Below are 18,880 nucleotides of genomic sequence, written 5' to 3' on the forward strand. Positions count from 1 at the left end.
GCCTCTCTCCCTGGAAAAAGTCATTGAGTCACTGCTCTGGGTGCTGGGTGGGATAGCAGCCTCTAGTTTTCTTGGCTTGCTTCTCATTGTGAAACTTCTGCCCTGTAAGTGAGCTGGGGTGAGGGTAAATGCAGCCCCAGCACTTCTGCCTATTGTGACTGCAGTACAGCCCCCAACCTATGAGTGGGCTGTGTGGAGGGAGGGAGCCCCCAAACTGTCAGCAGCACTTACCAGAAATTTAGCCTCTTCAACTTGGAGTTGGAGAGGATAAGAAATGCTGGTGGTCCACTTCTCTCAGAAAGGAATCCCTGACTGGGAGCTGAGGGTAGAGGAAGCCCCAATTTCTTGGTCACACCCACCCTGAGTAGAGCTTTTGTTGAGGTACGCTGGGAGGGGTGGGAAGGGAGGAAGCAGGCTATGACTCAAATAACACAGACTCTTGCTGTTCTTACTCAGTTTTAGTAGATTTTCTTCAATAAAAATATCTTCATTTGATGTATGCCCGTAGGACAATTTCCAGAGACTTTAAATGGTTGCTTTTTTATAGTCTTCCCCAGCTTTGCTTGCTTTGCTGGAGAGTAGGTCCGTGTAGCTCCTCATGCTACCATCCCGAAAGCAGAACTCTACCAAGTCTTTTGTGCTAAGGCTATATATGTTGAAGTTGGAAATTTCCTATTGGGTGAGATAATAAAAGACCTAAACAAGCTCTCTACAGATAAATCAGATCTAAAAAAACATGAGAGCCATTGTTACCACAACCCATGGGCTTGTCTTTGAGTTTCTCAATCCAATTCACCCTAGTTCCTTAAGGGTTTTCCATGATTTAAACTCTGCTGAAGTATAGCAGTTACTCTTGAATCCCTTGAGCTGGTCTTGTCCCAACCGCAGGTCTGTTCATACTAACAGCTAATGTCCTTCTCTTGCTCAAGTCTGTTGCATTACCCATTTCATATTTCCTCTTTCTTTCATTGCCAACAAGCTATCTTAGCCCCAGGTAGGATTTCTGGTCATTATATATGAAATTCTTACAAAACTGACCTATGTGCTTTCTGAGAAGGGAAGACCTTTACTATGCTTCTTGGTTTAGAAGTCATTTGACTTCTATTTCATAGGGCTTATCTAAAGATACATTTTCACAGTAGACAGAGAAGCAATAGACAACTGGTTTTCCGGATGCAATTAAAACATGTATTAAAATATGAGAAGAGGGCATTTCTCTTCTTTATATAATTTCAAAGTCAGACTGAGAAAAGGAATTAGGTAGGGTACTTCTACTGGTACTTGGAAGAAATGTGAAATCTCTTCTTGGAAAAATGGAAACCAAACCTAAAGAGTCTATCTTTACCATGGTTAGTTATAGGAATACCTCTCTTATTCAGACTCAGTTACCCACTTTCATTTTTTCTAAACACACAGCCTTTGAACCCTCATTCAGGAGAGAAACTGCCACACCACTGCAAAACTGTACACTTACATTTCCCAAGGACTGCCTCAGAAATTTTCAGTCAGAAACTCAGACTGTTACTTTATAGCTAATACCAGTGAACTTTTTCTGGTTTATATATCCAAGTAATCAGAAGCTCTAAGTCAGAAGAATGGAAGAGTCACTACAAAGGTAGGCACACAGGCATACTGAAAATATTCACAAGAAAAAAAAAAACCCCAAACTTTAACAAATAAATAAAACAATTCAAACTGCACATTATTGTGGGGAAATTGTCTGAAAAACATCAGCAAGACAGAGGGAAGCACTGTATTCAGTATAATAACTGAGGTTCAGAGAAATCATAATTCTGGGTCAAATAAGGGGAAAGAAATAATCTTCAGTAACCTCTGTTTACAGGAAGAAGGGAATATAAATTTTAGAAAAACATCCCTCCAAAATGATGTTCAAGAGGTGTTATCCTCAGCTAGACGGGAAACTTAGCTGTAGAGAAGGACCTTTCTTGAGTGGTTCAAACGGCTAAAGTTTATTTTATTTATTTATTTTTGTCTTTTTAGGGCTGCACTCGTGGCATATAGAGGTTCCTAGGCTAGGGGTTGAATTGGAGCTGTGGCTGCCTGCCTGCACCACAGCCACAGCAATGCCAGATTCGAGCCACGTCTGCGACCTTACCACAGCTCATTGCAACGCCAGATCCTTAACCGACTGAGCGAGGCCAGGGATCGAACCTTCGTCCTCATGGATGCTAGTCAGATTTGTTTCTGCTGAGCCACCATGGGAACTCCTGAAGTTTAATTTGTACCTAAAAGTTCAGTTCTTAAAGATCTCACCCAGTTATTTTAAGGTATTTCTGGAGTTCCCATAGTGGCTCAGTGGTAAAGAACCCAACTAGTATCCATGAGGACGTGGGTTCGATCCCTGGCCTTGCTCAATGGGTTAAGGATCTGGCAGTGCTGTGGCTGTGGCTGGCAGCTGCAGCTCCAACTGGACCCCTAGCCTGCAAACTTCCATATGCTACAGGTGCAAATCAACAACAGCAACAAAAAGATGTTTCTATTATACGAAAATGCCTTTAAACACCTGCTGAACTCTAAATAATAGGATATCTGGTATTGATACTAGTATACGCTACTTACTACAAGAGAAATCATAACTACCCAACTCCCCAAAATAGTATCTAACCAAAACTTTCTTGACTTGGCAGTAAAATACTCAAATTAGAAAGAGAGATGGTCAAATTTTTTCAGAAAGTAAGAAAACATTTGGGAAAATTTGAGTTTTCACAAGGTTTTTTGATTGTTTTTTTTTTTTGCTGCAACCATAGCATGTGGAAGTTCCCAGGGCCAGGGATTAAGCTCTGCACCAGAGCTGCAGCAACGCTGGATCCTTAACCTGCTGTGCCACACAGAACTTTCTTCACAAGTATATTTTAAGGGGGAAAGAAAAAGTGTCCACACAAACCTGATCACAGTATTTAGAAAAACCTCTGATATTACAACTGGACTTATATACTATTTTGCTTAAGTAGTCATTGCTGCTAAATATTTACTTTCATATTTTTAAAGACAACTTTATGCCTACTAGTTACCTAAGGAACCACAAGGGAGAGGCTTGCCGCACACTTTTCCACATGAAGGGACAGGATCCATGCATGTTTTCCGACCGCTACTGCCAAGTTCTAGCAATTGGCTGAGAGGAGTTTGCCCACAAGGGCAGCAGCGCACCAGCTGGGGGAGCCGTGGGCAGGGCTGGCAGGGCTGAGGGTGGCACACTTGAGAACACGTATGGTTCCCACATTTCAAATCCCTGTTAAGAAAAACAAAAGACTACTACATAATTGTTGCATAAAATAGAGCTCTATTCTAACCGAGAAAAACATAAAACCTTACTTGCTACATATCTTTAAACAGCCAAAGTCCCCAAATCCATCAGACTTTCCTACGTCTGTTCCACATAACACGTCTCGGGAGGTGCTGCCACAGTAGCATACTAGAGGACATAATTTCAAAAACAAAACATTAGTAATCTGTTCAGGTGCTTAAAATATTTTAAACAATATATAAGAAAGCACAAAATACTATTCATTAGTGTTGATCAGACCTGATATAGAAATAAACATGGCTCATACATCAGTTCTAAGACCCTCCTAAGAGTTTCATCATAGGAAAAAAATTAAAAAGGACTTGTTGGTCCATATATCTCAGGGTGCCCCTCCATGCATGCTCCAACATGAGCATGAAAGTGAAATAATCCTCTAAAGTAAGAGACTATTCTCTGGTCCATAAGGCCATGGCTGAAAACCATGGATCATGAGGCTCCCTGGGGCCCTGTGGAGATGCTGCAGGAGATGGAAGCTAAACTCGTTATGGAGGAGTTGATGACTGGATCCCATCCTCACTTCAACCAAGCAGCATAGACTTAATACTTCATATTTTGGGGTTCACATAAAATGCCTGGAAAAAGTCTCTGAATAATATTCCAATTTAGGAATATACCATGTTCTATTTATTCACTCATCAGCTTGTAGGCATTTATATCGTTTCAACATTTTGACTATTATGAACAATGCTGCTATGAACATTCATTTACAGGTTTTGTATGGACATATATTTTCATTTCACTTGGGTACACGCCTAGGAGTGGAATTGCTGGGTCACATGGTAATTCTATGTTTAATCTTTAGAAGACAACTGCTAGACTGTTTTCTAAAAAGGTTCTACTTTCAGAGTTCCAGCTGTGGTGCAGTGGGATAAGAATTTGACTGCAGCGGCTCAGGTCTCTATGGAGGTACAGGTTCGCTCCTCAGCCTGGTGCAGTGTGTTAAAGGATCCAGTGTTGCTGCAGCTACAGCTCAGATTCAATCTCTGGCCCAGGAACTTCCATATGCCATGTGTATGGCCATAAAAAAAAATAATAAAAATAAAACTATACATATTATAAAAAAAGTGGTTATACTTTTCTACTCTTATTGTGGTTTTTTTTTTTAGTTTATTTTTATTTATTTATTTATTTATTTTTTGTCTTTTTGCTATTTCTTTGGGCCGCTCCCGTGGCATATGGAGGTTCCCAGGCTAGGGGTCTAATCGGAGCTGTAGCCACTGGCCTACGCCAGAGCCACAGCAACTCGGGATCCGAGCCGCATCTGCAACCTACACCACAGCTCACAGCAACGCTGGATCCTTAACCCACTGAGCAAGGGCAGGGACCGAACCCGCAACCTCATAGTTCCTAGTCGGATTCGTTAACCACTGCGCCACGACGGGAACTCCTTATTGTGGTTTTAATGTACATTTTCCTAGTGTTTAAAGGTGTTAAGCACCTTTCATGTGTATATTGGCCATTTATATATTTTCTTTTGTGAAGTACCTATTCAAGTCTTTTGTTCATTGTGTGACTTGTTCATCATTTTTTGTTGATTTATAGGAGACTTTAAATATTCTGGATACGTGGAGCTCCCAATGTGGTACAATGGTATAGGCAGCATCCCTGCATTGCCAGGAGGCAGGTTCAATCCCTGGACCAGCACTGTGTGTTAAAGGATCCAATGCTGCCACAGCTGTGGTAAAGATTCCAAATGAAGCCTGGATCTGATCCCTGGCCCAGGAACTCCATATTGGGTGGCCAAAAAGGGATAACAATATTCTGAATACAATCTGATTTTAACTACTCATTTTCTTTTATTTTTTTGGCCATGCTTGTGACATGTACTTCCTGGGCCAGGGATCGAACCCACGCCACAGCAGTGACCTGAGACACAATAATGACAATGCTGGATCCTTCACCACTAGGCCACCAGGGAACTCCTCTATTCATTTTCTTAATGTTGTCTTTTGTTGAACAGAAATTTCTTAATTTGATAAAGTTTAATTTATCAATTCTTTTTTTCATAGTTAGTACTTTTGTTGCTCTATGAAATTGTTGACTAATCCCAAACTCATGAAAATATCCTCTTATAATTTCTTCTGGTAACTATGTTTTTGGGTTTTATATATATTTTTCTTTTTCAGCTGCATCTGGGGCATATGGAAGTCCCCAGGCTAGGGGTCAAATCAAAGCTGCAGATGCAGGCCTATGCCACAGCCACAGCAGATCCAAGCTGCATCTGTGACCTACACTGAAGCTTGTGGTAACGCCAGATCCTTAACACATTGAGCAATGCCAGGGATTGAACCCATATCCTAAGGGACATGTTGGGTTCTTAACCCACTGAGCTGCAACAACTACCCCCCAACTTTTTTTTTTTTTCTGGCCGCACCTGTGGCATATGTAAGCTTCTGTGCCAGGGAGCAAATCTGAGCTCTATCTCCAACCTATGCTACAGCTGCGGCAATGCCAGGTCCTTAACGCACTGTACCAGGGCAGGTATTGAACTCATGCTGCCTCAGAGATAACAATGGATCTTCGATCCACAGCTCCATTTGGAAGTCCATGATCCATACAGATTTAATTTTTGTGTAAAGAGTGAGACAAAGGTTGAGGGTCATTTTTTCTGACATACATACATGAGTAATGTTCCAGGACCATTTGTAAGACTCTTTTCCCCACTGAATTAACTTAATGTTTTGGTTGGAAATCAAGTGACTGTATATACATATGTCTATTTCTGAACTCTGTTGTCTTCCATAGATTTACTAGTCTACCTTTACACCAATAACTGCAATGTCACAATTACTTTAACTTTGTAAAACTTAAAATTAGGTCTTTCATCTTCGTCCTTTTTCAAGATTACTTTGGCCTTTCTGGGTCCGTTTCAAGCAGTTACTTTATTTATTTATTTATTTTTGTCTTTTTGCCATTTCTTGGGCCGCTCCTGTGGCATATGGAGGTTCCCAGGCTAGGGGTCGAATTGTAGGTGTAGCTACTGGCCTACGCCAGAGCCATAGCAACATGGGATCTGAGCCACGTCTGTGACCTACACCACAGCTCACGGCAACGCCGGATCCTTAACCCACTGAGCAAGGGCGGGGATCAAACCTGCAACCTCATGGTTCCTAGTCGGATTCGTTAACCACTGCGCCACGACGGGAACTCCTCAAGCAGTTACTTTAAAAAAAATTTCCTGGAGTTCCCTTGTGGCACAGTGGATTAAGGATCCAACATTGTCATTGCAGCGGCTCAGGTCACTACTGTGGTGAGAGTTCATTCCCTGGTCCCAGTGCTTCCACATTCTGTGGACATAGCCAAAGAAATTTCCCAAGTAGTTACCTTTATTTATTTATTTTTTTCTATCCTTTTTTAAAAAAAATTTAATTAGAGTATAGTTGATTTACAATGTTGTGCCAATTTCTGCTGTACTAAGTAGTTACTTTTAAAAAGCATTTAGGAGCTACCATTGTGGCTCGGCAGTAGCAAACACGACTAGTATCCATGAGGATGTGGGTTTGAGCCCTGGCCTTGCTCAATGGGTTAAGGATCTGGCGTTGCTGTGAGCTGTGTTGTAGGTCAGACTCAGCTTGGATCTCACATTGCTGTGGCTGTGGCATAAGCTCGCAGCTGCAGCTCTGTTTTGACTCCTAGCCTAGGAACTTCCATATGCTGCAATGAGGCCCTAAAAAGACAAAAATAAATAAATAAATAAAAAGCATTAAAAAATTTACTGTTCAAAATTCTATAGGACAATGATGTATACTGGTATTATTAAAATAATGAAAACCACCTAATCATTATGTATTTCCTGTTCTCCCTACCCGAGCAAGGTACCAGACCTGACAGAGTCTTTATGACTACTGGTTTGAGACAAATCCACGTTATCAAGACAACCATAAAAATGAGGTTCCAGAAAAGCACCCAAGTAATGCTGGCTGGTGTATTTCCCACTTACCCTGGTTCAATATGATCCGACAAGGCTGGCACTGACCGCCATGGCACAGCTCAGCACAGTGGTGCTGACCACAATTCAAAATATTCTCACAAGGGTTAGAACAGTGGATTGAGATAGCCTGACCACAGCGAACTGTGTGCCTGTAAAAATAGATGTAAAGACAGCATTCATCTACTGTTGGACACTGAGTTCCTATTTGACAGCCAAACTAACCTTTCCCCCAAACTACTAAACCTTTCTCTTGGCCCCATTTTCCCTACCTTTTCTACATTTCCCTCCTCCAATCATTTCCTCTGTTACTCTTTCCTTCTCCACTCTTTCTTCTCCCCTCTCCCCTTTGCTTTCCTTATGTCCCATATTGCCTTTCTCTCACCCTTGTTTTCGGACCAGTGAGGAATTGAGGACTATTTGTAAGTATTTGTCACATGTGATTTCTTCTCCGAGATGAAGCAGCATGAAGGAGGGGGAAAAGCCTAGAGCTCTCACAGTATATTACAGATGCAGGGAGGGAGGTTGGGAGGTACAGTTATAATGAACATTCTTGGAATGAAAGCACAATGGCATTCTCCCTTGACCTGGCACTCTGGCATTTTACTTAATACTTACAGTATTATAATAGTTATAATGCTTAAGAACATACTGCATGTGACTTTGATTCCAGATGGGGATATCATTCTAGCTTTGTTCTAATAAACTTCCTGATTTTGCTGACTTATCAGCTAGAGAAGGACATGAGGCCAATGCTGTTAGACAACTGTCTTTAAGTTTTTTTCCAGGGTGATGGTTTAGAGCTTGGGAGTCTACTCACCCACAAAAAAAGTTTGATTCTATCCCCTATTCCCACTTCAACCACATATTTTGTTTTTAAAAAGTCACTGTTATGGAGTTCCCGTCGTGGCGCAGTGCTTAGCAAATCCGACTAGGAACCATGAGGTTGTGGGTACGGTCCCTGCCCTTGCTCAGTGGGTTAACGATCCCACGGCCTTGCCGTGAGCTGTGGTGTAGGTTGCAGATGCGGCTCGGATCCCGCGTTGCTGTGGCTCTGGCGTAGGCCGGTGGCTACAGCTCCGATTCGACCCCTAGCCTGGGAACCTCCATATGCCGCGGGAGCGGCCCAAGAAATAGCAACAACAACAACAACAAAAGACAAAAGACACACAAAAAAGTCACTGTTATATACAAAGATGATCAGTTTCCAGTGTTCAGTATCACAGCTGATATCAACCCCTTGAGGAAGACACTATTATTTCTACCTTTTTGTTTTTTGCCTTTTTTTTTTAGGGCTGCACCTGAGGCATATGGAGGTTCCCAGGCCACGGGTTGAATCGGAGCTACAGCTGCTGGCCTACGCTACAGCCACAGCAACTCGGGATCTGAGCTGCATCTGCGACCTATATCACAGCTCATGGCAACACCAGATCCTTAACTCACTGAGCGAGGCCAGGGATCCAACTGGCAACCTCATGGTTCCTAGCTGGATTCGTTTCCCCTGAGCCATGATGGGAACTCCCTGTTATTTCTACCTTATGATAAGAAAAACAGGTTTAGTAAGAGCAAATAACTGGCTCAGGTCAGTGACTAGTTAATGGCAGAGCCCAAATCTGACCTGGTCTTTCTAACCCAGAACCCCTCCATGTGATCCTCAGGCCACACTGCTACCCTTGTAAGTTCAGTTAACATTTTAAAAATGGGTATCACTGAAAATCCATGCTGAAATTCCCTTCTTGTCTTGTGGTTCAGATATCATTCTATGGTCTTAACCGGGCCTCAGAGGGACTCCGCAGCCACTGGTGATCCTTGCACTGATAAAGTAGAACTTGCACTGTAATGAAGAGGGGATGATGAGCACTGGGGCCAGATCTTCTTTCCTTCAACAATAGTCACTGAAAACATCCCAGACACCAGATACTACTAGGCACAGAAAAATGGTCCCTGCCTCCTGGACCTTAGTAGGCCTGGGTTCAATTCCTGGTTCATTCACCCTGTCACCTTGGCATTTCACCTGAAATGGGTCATCTCACTATGATATAACTTTTTAACTACTTATAAGGTTGTAAAATAGGATTAATGCAGCATAGAAAATTACTACCTACAGAAAAGTACTATTTACACCTACCATTTATTAATGATAATAAATAAATACTATTTGCACCTACCCACTAGTCTTTTATTTCCGACATTCATACATAAACCATCAATGTGGAAAGCGAAGTTATCTTTGGAGTACAATTCTAACTTTACCTGGTCCGTCCACATTCACACGTCTTAGTCATAAAGGCAGGACAGGGTGGGCAAGGTCCAGGATGGCACAGACTGAAAAAGAAAGGCTTCCATTAATAAACCATACCTATGTATCCAAACCTGAACAAAGCTGCCCCAACCAGGTCCCATTGTGAATATGGCAACAAATAAACTTACTGTGAAATGTTTTAGTATTCATCTAAAGTTGACTAAACTATTTAAACAAAGATACCAAAAATGTTTTTACATAGAAAGAATCAATAGTTGTTACCATCTTAGAATATTTAACCAGAAAGTAAAGCCCAAGTTGGCAGTTCCTCTTGTGGCTCAGCAGGTTAAGAACCTGACTAGTATCCATGAAGATGCAGGTTCGATCCTTGAAACCCCCTTGTTCAGTGGGTTAAGGATTTGGCACTACCATGAGCTGGGGTGTAGGTCACAGACATGGCTCAGATCTGGTGTTGTGGATGTGGCACAGGCTGGCAGCTGCAGCTCTAATGCGACCCCTCGCCTGGAAATTTCTACATACCTCAGGTGGGGCCCTGAAAAGAACAACAAAAAAAAGGTCAATCAGAGCCAAGTGTAATTAATCAAGTGGGCAACAGAATTTGCTATAAAAACTAGGTGTGCCTATAAGGTGGCCTGGCTGCATTTTTTACGTGACTCCTAAATCAGTTATAATAATTCTTAAACAAGCTTTAAGATCTAAAAACAATCCAGGAACATGTGCCCAGTCTTCTGAGGTGACCCATTCTGACGGAACCCACAGGGGACATAAGTTTAAGCATGTTTCTTTAAAGATGAGTATCATTATTCAATAGTTATGTTTCATATGATATAACTCAACCCTTTTAGGTGAACCATTTTCACGGCTACACATTTAAGTAACTTTAGACTGACAGATAAACTGCTGGTCTGATGTGGATGATTCCAGGCTACATCAAATAGTCCTGAGGCCTGGACGTCATTCCAGATTCTCACAACCTTTTACAGCAGTGGTTCTCGAAGATGGCTACACATTAGAATTACCTGGAAAACTTTCAAAACTACAAGTGCTCAGACCCACCCCCAGAAGATTCTGATTCAGCTGCTCTGAGGAAGAGCCTAGGCACTGGTTTTTAAAATGTACCCTAAGTGACTGACCACCTGATCTGCATCACACTTGATGTTCTCTGGCAGTCATAGCAGGGGCCCAATTCTGCTGAAGGCTTTGGAAAGATTATTCATGCAGAGGGTTAATTTCTTATTACTGAATTTACTTAAAATGCCAGCTAAGGGAAGGAAAAGTTTCAATAGATGAGCCCCTGGGTTCTGACCTATGCAAGCAGTCAACAGAAGAAGAGGGTCTGACTGCCCAGCAGATGGCAGACTGTGCTGTTTTATTCAGTCTGAACAGCCTCTCTCCACACTGGTATTCCCCAGCACTGCCCCCAAGTCTTGGTTACAAGACCTCTAGCCCAATCCCTGCTCCACATAGTATAAGCCAGATAGCATGAGAAGCAAGTATAACACTCTGATGTCTGTTTTACTCTTAGATTTGGGTAACAAAGGCAAATGTTACCATTTTTTGACCAATTACCATGTGCCAGGCTCTATACCAAGGCTCTTAAGTGTGTTAATTTAATATTCATAGAATTCTACTCTGATCATTTCATTATTATCTTACAGTCCAGAGACTGAGGCTCAGAGAAGTACTTTGTCCAACAGCAAATAACTGTTAAGTAACAAATCCAGGAACTAAACCCTTGTCTGAAGTCAAAGCCTGTGGAAATTTATTTGTAACTGATCAACTAATTATGATCATGCCATTGCTCCCCTCATCTGTAAAATGGAGATGATAAATATTTACACACCAATAGGATGTTGTAAGGATTCAGTGAGTCAACTCTGGCAGAGTATTTGGCACAAAGCAATTTCTCAGTAAATAATATCATACTGTCCTTCACCCAGTCCTGTTACATGCTAACCAGACAGGTGTACTTGGAGCCAAAGTAAAGTGTATTTACCAGGAACCCCCAGGGATCTAGTGTTCCAACTTACAGGTTACAGGAATGTGGGCAGTCCTGGCCAGGCTGTTTCTTTCTACAGACCTCACCACAACTATGAGGAATTTCATTTCTGCTCCATTCAGGGTTCTTTACCTTGCCTAAAACACATCAGATCAGAGAAAAGAATCAATGGTATAAATGTCAACTGCATGAAATGACTTTAACGAAATAACACCATACAGCCAGATAGCATGAAACATCAGGGTGGTTTTCATTAGTTCAATAAACACATTATCCACATCCTAAAATAAAAAGTTGAATGTAATGCTATACTCATCAAAAGCTTTGCTGAATATGACCAATTCTATATTACATGGAAAAGACAAATTAAAAAGTCTTTTTTAGTTATAAAAGTGCCACTTCGACTGATGATGGACTTTTTGGGTTGTTATTGTTTTGTCTTTTTAGGGCCAGACTCTCGACATATGGAGGTTCCCAGGCCTACGCCAGAGCCACAGCAATGCGGGATCCAAGCCACGTCTGCAATCTACATCACAGCTCACAGCAATGCCAGATTCCTAACCCACTGAGCAAGGCCAGGGATCAAACCCACACCCTCATGGTTCCTAGTCAGATTCGTTTCTGCTGTGCCACGATGGGAACTCCTGATGGGCACATTTCATCTAAGATTTAAAAAAAAACCTACGTGATAAGCCTTCTGTAAATGGGTCTTTGTATTAATATGGGAATAGCTACTATAAGGATCAGAAAGAGGGAATATGGGAAGAGAGCAACGGGGGAACAGGCAGTAAGAGATGGAAAAAACGTAAGTTCCCCCACATAGTGGGAAATCAAAAGCTATAGTGTAGGCATAAAAGGGATTTAATTTTATAATTATTCAAAACCACTCCACAAATCTTTAGTAAGCCTTTCTAATGAACTTAGTGCATGGGCAGGAAGAGCAAAACCAAAGCATAGGACTCCTCCTTGCCCTTGAGGAATTCTTCCTCACTTGGACAATTTACACCCTAAATGAAGCCTGTTCCCAGTCCTTGGCCTCTGCTTTTTCTCTCTTGCCTGCCTCTTTCAGAAATCTTACCCACGCTGCAAGGTGCAACACACCTAAATGCCAATGAGCCTCAAATCGACATTTTCTGTATTTCCCTGAATCCTCAGTTCCAGTCCTTCATGTTCGACCATCTGATCAACATCTGTGATTGTGATTTCGGTCGCCTCAAATTGCCTATATCTATGTCAATTTATATCTTCCCTCTTAAACAATGCCTTCTTCAGGGTTCCCTATTTCTGTTAGTGACATCATCACTGTCAGAGCCACACAAGCTGAAAGACTGGTCATCCTCCTTTTTCTTTCTATATTCTATTTAATCTGGAGTTCCCATCATGGCTCAGTGGTTAACGAACCCAATTAGTAACCATGAGGTTGCAGGTTCGATTCCTGGCCTTGCTCAGTGGGTTAAGGATCTGGTGTTGCCGTGAGCTGTGGTGTAGGTCACAGATGTGGCCTGGATCCCACGTTGCTGTGGCTATAGTGTAGGCTGGCAGCTGTAGCTCCGATTCGACTCCCAGCCTCAGAACCTCCATATGCCGTGGGTGTGGCCCTAAAACGACAAAAGACAAAAACAAAACAAAACAAAAAGTATTTAATCTTGCCAATTTTCTTCCATTGTGTATCTCACACCTCCCCTCCCCTCTACTCCTGTCCTGCTCCCGCCTCTCTACTGGCCAGAACCTCATCTCTAGACTATTAGAAAAGCTTCTCTGCCTCTGTGTTTTCTTGCTCCAATACGGTGCTCTGGTTTTCTCCCACCACCTTTCAATGCTTTCACCTCCTTTCCCCAACTGTAAATGATGTTTTTTTTCCCTTCATCTTCCAGGGTTCTGCATAAGATCCCTTTTGACTCATTACCCTTTCATCTATTAGGATCTTTTTTTTTTGGTTGCACCTGCAGCATGTGGAAGTTTTCGGGCCAGGGATCAAACCTGTGCCACAGCAGTGACCTGAACCGCTGCAGTGACACCAATTCTTAACCTACTAAGATAGAGAACTCCCTACTGGTATCTTATCTATTGCTCTCAACTGAGTCTATCATCTCTTAAATCCTGATCTTTCTTTCTTCTTTTTTTTTTTTTTGCTTTTTAGGGCCACACCCATGGCACACGGAGGTCCCCAGGCTAGTGGGTCAAATTGGAGCTGTAGCTGCCAGCCTACACCACAGTCACAGCAATGTGGGGTTCAAGCTGAGTCTGCAACCCACAGCACAGCTTATGGCAATGCCGGATCCTTACCCCACTGAGCAAGGCCAGGGATCAAACCCGCAACCTCATGGTTCCTAGTTGGATTTGTTTCCGCTGTGCCACGATGGGAACTCCCCCTGATCTTTCTTTACATATTCCTAACTCCCTGCAGAACATCTCTCACTGGATGTCTTACTCCTCCAACTCAACATTTCTAAACTGAACTCACTGTCACCATCAAACCTGGCTCCCTTGACCTGCCCTCTTCTGTTCTTGCTACCACCATTTCTAAAAGCATAAAACTGGAGCTACATTTGGGTTCCTTTCTCACTATTAATTCCTATTTACCTTTGAAATTTTACCTAATCCCCTCCTTTCTGTCCAACTTTAAAACCCATTAGAGGAGTTCCCGTCGTGGCACAGTGGTTAAAGAATCTGACTAGGAACCATGAGGTTGCAGGTTCGGTCCCTGCCCTTGCTCAGTGGGTTAACGATCCGGCGTTGCCGTGAGCTGTGGTGTAGGTTACAGACGCGGCTCGGATCCCGAGTTGCTGTGGCTCTGGTGTAGGCCGGTGGCTACAGCTCCGATTGGACCCCTAGCCTGGGAACCTCCATATGCCGCGGGAGTGGCCCAAGAAATAACAAAAAGACCAAAAAAAAAAAACAAAAAACAAACAAAAAAAACAAAAAACAAACAAAAACCCATTAAAGACTTTTACTCTTCTTCATCTGGATTATTATAAATCCCCAAAATGTTTAGATCCATAAGTACTCTACTAATTGCCTGCCACCAGACTAATCTTCATAAAGAATCACATCAATGGCCTCAGTGGCTTCCTCCACCTTGACAAATGAAGTCCCAACATCTAGGCCTGACATGAAGAAGTCAGCCCTGGAGTTCCTATCATGGTGCAGCAGAAATAAATCCGACTAGGAACCATGAGGTTGTAGGTTCGATCCCTGATCTCGCTTAGTGGGTTAAGGATCCGGTGCTGCCATGAGCTGCGGTGTAGGTCCCAGACACGGCTTGGATCCCACGTTGCTGTAACTGTGGTGTAGGCTGCCAGCTGTAACTCTGATTTGACCCCTAGCCTGGGAATCTCCATATGCCGATATGCCGCAGGTGCGGCCCTAAAAACCAAAAAAAAAAAAAAAAAAAAAAGAAGTCAGGCCTACCTTTCCAGTCATCTCCTACTTCTCTGCTTCATAGATCCTGAGTTCTATAACTGGATGACTCATTTCTCCCAACAGATTCTAAGCCTTCTTGGGATACAAGTTTTCAAGCCCAGCTCAACTCTACCGTCTTCATGAAGACTTCCCTTAATCATCCAGCTAAAAGTCACACTCACCCTAAAGACCTCCCCAGACTCTGTACAGCATCAAGTTAATTGTGTCTTAACTCTTAGACTCTAAGTTCTGGGAAGTCAATGAATAGTCTCATTTCCCCTCTGTGTATCATGGTATCTGATACATTAGTAAGTACTCAATAAAGTATATTAAACCAAGGGTCTCCTTGAAGAGCAGGGTGGGGTAAATCGTCAGGTAATATAAGCCCATTATTTGCACCCCCACACCATTCTACCTCTCTCAGATCATCTTGACCTTCACCCCACATTCCTCTACCTTCTTAGGGTCTCATATCCAATTTATCAGTGAAGGCTTTAACAAGATTTTAAATTTCATTGTGGTGCTTTATGTTTAAAAATCCTCTTAAATAAAGTAATTAAGCCTTGGTGTTGGTCTTATTTGTCCAATTTTCAATTGATCTCTTGCTTTCTATCAAGCTGACTTCCAAGCAGTATATTCAAGAATATTCTTTCCTTCAACTAATACTAATTTAGTGTTTACTAAGACTCGGATTTCAGCAATAAGACATAAAATACCAGCAGATTCTGGAAAAAAGTGGCCAAAATGAGAGAGGAGATAAAAAAGGGGGAAACTTCTTTTGGAAGACAATGGTTGGGGTCAGATCTTGAATGATACAGGAGATGAAGATTTAAAGAAAAGGGGAAGAACACTTTAGATAGTTGAGTTCACAAAGAGATTGAGTCTAGAAGTTAAAGTTTTGATGATCAATGACTGACTCTTGGTGAAAGCTGGCAGTTATAACTGGAAAAGGAGAAATATGAGAAAATTAGAAAAATAAGGAGAGCAGGTAGAAAAGAAATAGAGCTAGAGGGATTTCAAGAAGTGAATGCTCAGGAGTTCCCATTGTGGTGCAGTGAAGACAAATATAACTAGGAACCATGAGGTTGTGGGTTTGATCCCCAGCTTCGCTCAGTTGGTTGAGGATCTGGTATTGCTGTGAGCTGTGGTGTAGGTCGCAGATGCAGCTCAGATCCTGAGCTGCTGTGGTGTAAGCCAGCACCTGCAGCTCGGATTCAGCCCCTAGCCTGGGAACCTCCAAGTGCCGCAGGTACAGCCCTAAAAAGCAAAAAAAAAAAAAAAAAAAAAGTGAATGCTCAAAAACATTAAGGACAAAAAGGTTAAGAATTTATAAATTAGCATTGCATTTGGTCAGGAAGGGGTCACTGATGACTTCTAAATACAGTTTCAGTGACATAATGAGGACAGAAATAAAAATACAATGGTCCAAGAAGGGAGACAAATGATTAAGAAACAAAATCTGAAAAATCAATTGCCAAATGGTCAAGGTTAGCCATTACAAGATAGGAAGGAAAGGGGGAAACAAAAATACATGCAGGAAAATAGGTTAGCAACAGATAATGAGCATCTGGATCACAGAAAGTTTTTTTCCTAACACATGAAAGAACTAAACTACTTAAAAACAGGAAGAAGCATTCCATAAAGGGATAGGGCGTAAGGATAGAGTTTGTAATGCTGATTTATAGAAAATCTCTTTTTGTTGTAAAAGACCAATGACTGATTTCTTGGATTAAAATAAAGTATACTTCACCACACTCTTTACTCATGTTGCTCAAATCTGGAATTTCAAAGCTGTTACACTTAAGGGTAAGAAGAAGCCCATGTCTGTACCACCTCTGCCATCCAGTCAGCTCTGATCTAAAGCTAAGACCAAGGAGTCCTGGTGGGTCATGATGAGAAGGCCCATCTCCAGAACAGTCTTCCAAGAGCACAAAGGCCTTGTGACTCAAGGTGTGTGATAGACTACATGCATATGATGTCATGAAAACTGTTATAGCTTTGAAGTCTTATTACTAACTTCTAAAACATGCCCAAAATACATCCTGTGCTGGGAACTGAGATACAATGTGGAAGAGACTCCGCTGTGTGCAAAAAAAAAAACTCACCACAGAAACAAGCATAGGTATTAGGAACATGTGCAGAAACATTTTGACATGCAGGGCACCTCCAACCACTCTGGCCATCTGTCAAGAAAAATGAGAGGAAATAAATGTAATTCCCCTAAAAGAGCACATGTAATTTTTTTTTTTGTCTTTTGTCTTTTTAGGGCCATACCCAAGGCATATGGAGGGTCCCAGGCTAGCGGTCGAATTGGAGCTGTAGCCACTGGCCTGCGCCACAGCCACAGCCACACAGGATCTGAGGTGTATCTGCGACCTACACCCAGCTCACAGCAATGCCAGATCCTTAACCGACTGAGCAAGGCCAGGGATTGAACCTGCATCCTCATGGACACTAGTCAGGTTCGTTAACCACTGAGCTACAATGGGAACTCCTGAGCACACATAATTTTTAAAAATTTAAATCTATAGGAAGCCATAAAGAAAAAAACAGGCTCACAATACTGAATGCTTTGCTGAAATATTGCATTTAGGCTTATATTTATAAGGACTTCAGATATCATAAATAAAGTGGGTATCCATTTTATTAAAAAAATTTTTTTAATTAAAAAATTTATTTTAGACCCTGGAGTGTGTAAATTCCCAGGTGAGGGATGAAACCTGGGCCATAGCAGTGACCCATGCCACTATTGTGACAATGCCGGATCCTTAACCCACTGAGCTACAAGAGAATTCCTGTTTTTTTTTTTTAATTGAGATATAATTAACATATAACATTGTATAAGTTTAAGATACATAACTGTGTTGATTTGATACATTTATATATTACAATATGATTACCACCACAGTGTTAGTTTACACCTTCATCACTTCATGTAATTAACATTTCATTTTTTGGAAGAATATTCTATTATTTTTAATATCAAAGTAAACATTTGAATCTTAGTTTAAAAAAACACAGTAGGATAAAATATTTGAGTATATGCATGAAAACCCAGATGTCTTAAATTAGAAGAGCCAAAGTTCAGAAAGCATTTTATTAATAACATTTGCATTATACATAAATACTAGTATACTTTGTGCAACTAGAGATTCTCATACTAAGTGAAGTCAGAAAGAGAAAGACAAATATCATATGATATCACTTACATGTGGAATCTAAAATATAGCACAAATGAATCTAACTAAAAAATAGAAATAGACTCAAAGACACAGAGAACAGACTTGTGGTTGCCAAGTGGGTGGGGGTGGGAGTGGGAAACACTGAGAGTTTGGGGTTAGCAGATGCAAACCATTACATTTAGAATGGATAAGCAATGAAGTCCTACTGTACAGCACAGGGAAGTATATCCAATCTCCTGGGATAGACCATGATGGAAAGAACATAAAAAAAGAATGTGTATATACGTATAACAGAGTCACTTCGGTACAGCAGAGATTGGCACAACACTGTAAATCAATCATACTTTAAGAAAACAAAAAATTCAAATACTAGTATACTTGGGAAAAGCCCACAAAATACTATAGAGAAGACCTGTTAAAGTAAAAGCAACTTCAACATCCTAAGGGTAAATTAACCAATTGCTTTACAAATTTTCTGAAGCAAACTAAACAAGAAATGTTTTCTAATGAATAAGCTATAAGGATATATAGTACAATACAGAGAATATAGTCAATATTTTATTTATTTATTTATTTATTTATTTATTGCTTTTTAGGACTGCACCCAAGGCATATGGAAGTTCCCAGGCTAGGGGCTGAATCTGAGCTACAGCTGCTGGCCTACACCACAGCCACCGCAACAGAAGATCTGAACCGCCTCTGTGACCTACACCACAGCTCATGGCAACGCCAGTTCCTTAACCCACTGAGCAAGGCCAGGGATCAAACCCGCAACCTCATG

The 18,880-nt window shown here is 41.5% G+C and overlaps 1 protein-coding gene across 7 annotated transcripts in view; it reads right to left on the reverse strand.

Annotated features, from left to right (window-relative positions):
• Positions 1-18,880, reverse strand: part of NFX1 (nuclear transcription factor, X-box binding 1) — a 74,437-nt gene that overhangs the window by 37,311 nt on the left and 18,246 nt on the right. For all 7 annotated transcript variants that reach the window (XM_047754661.1, XM_047754663.1, XM_047754662.1 and 4 more), the window contains exons 4-9: positions 17,023-17,100; positions 11,547-11,652; positions 9,507-9,578; positions 7,266-7,405; positions 3,334-3,433; positions 3,033-3,250 (exon numbers count right to left, since the gene is read on the reverse strand). In XM_047754661.1, coding sequence (XP_047610617.1) covers positions 3,033-3,250; positions 3,334-3,433; positions 7,266-7,405; positions 9,507-9,578; positions 11,547-11,652; positions 17,023-17,100 — 714 coding nt within the window. The remainder of the gene's footprint in view (positions 1-3,032; positions 3,251-3,333; positions 3,434-7,265; positions 7,406-9,506; positions 9,579-11,546; positions 11,653-17,022; positions 17,101-18,880) is intronic.

Source organism: Phacochoerus africanus, chromosome 12 (assembly GCF_016906955.1).
Source record: "Phacochoerus africanus isolate WHEZ1 chromosome 12, ROS_Pafr_v1, whole genome shotgun sequence".
Lineage (NCBI taxonomy): Eukaryota > Metazoa > Chordata > Mammalia > Artiodactyla > Suidae > Phacochoerus > Phacochoerus africanus.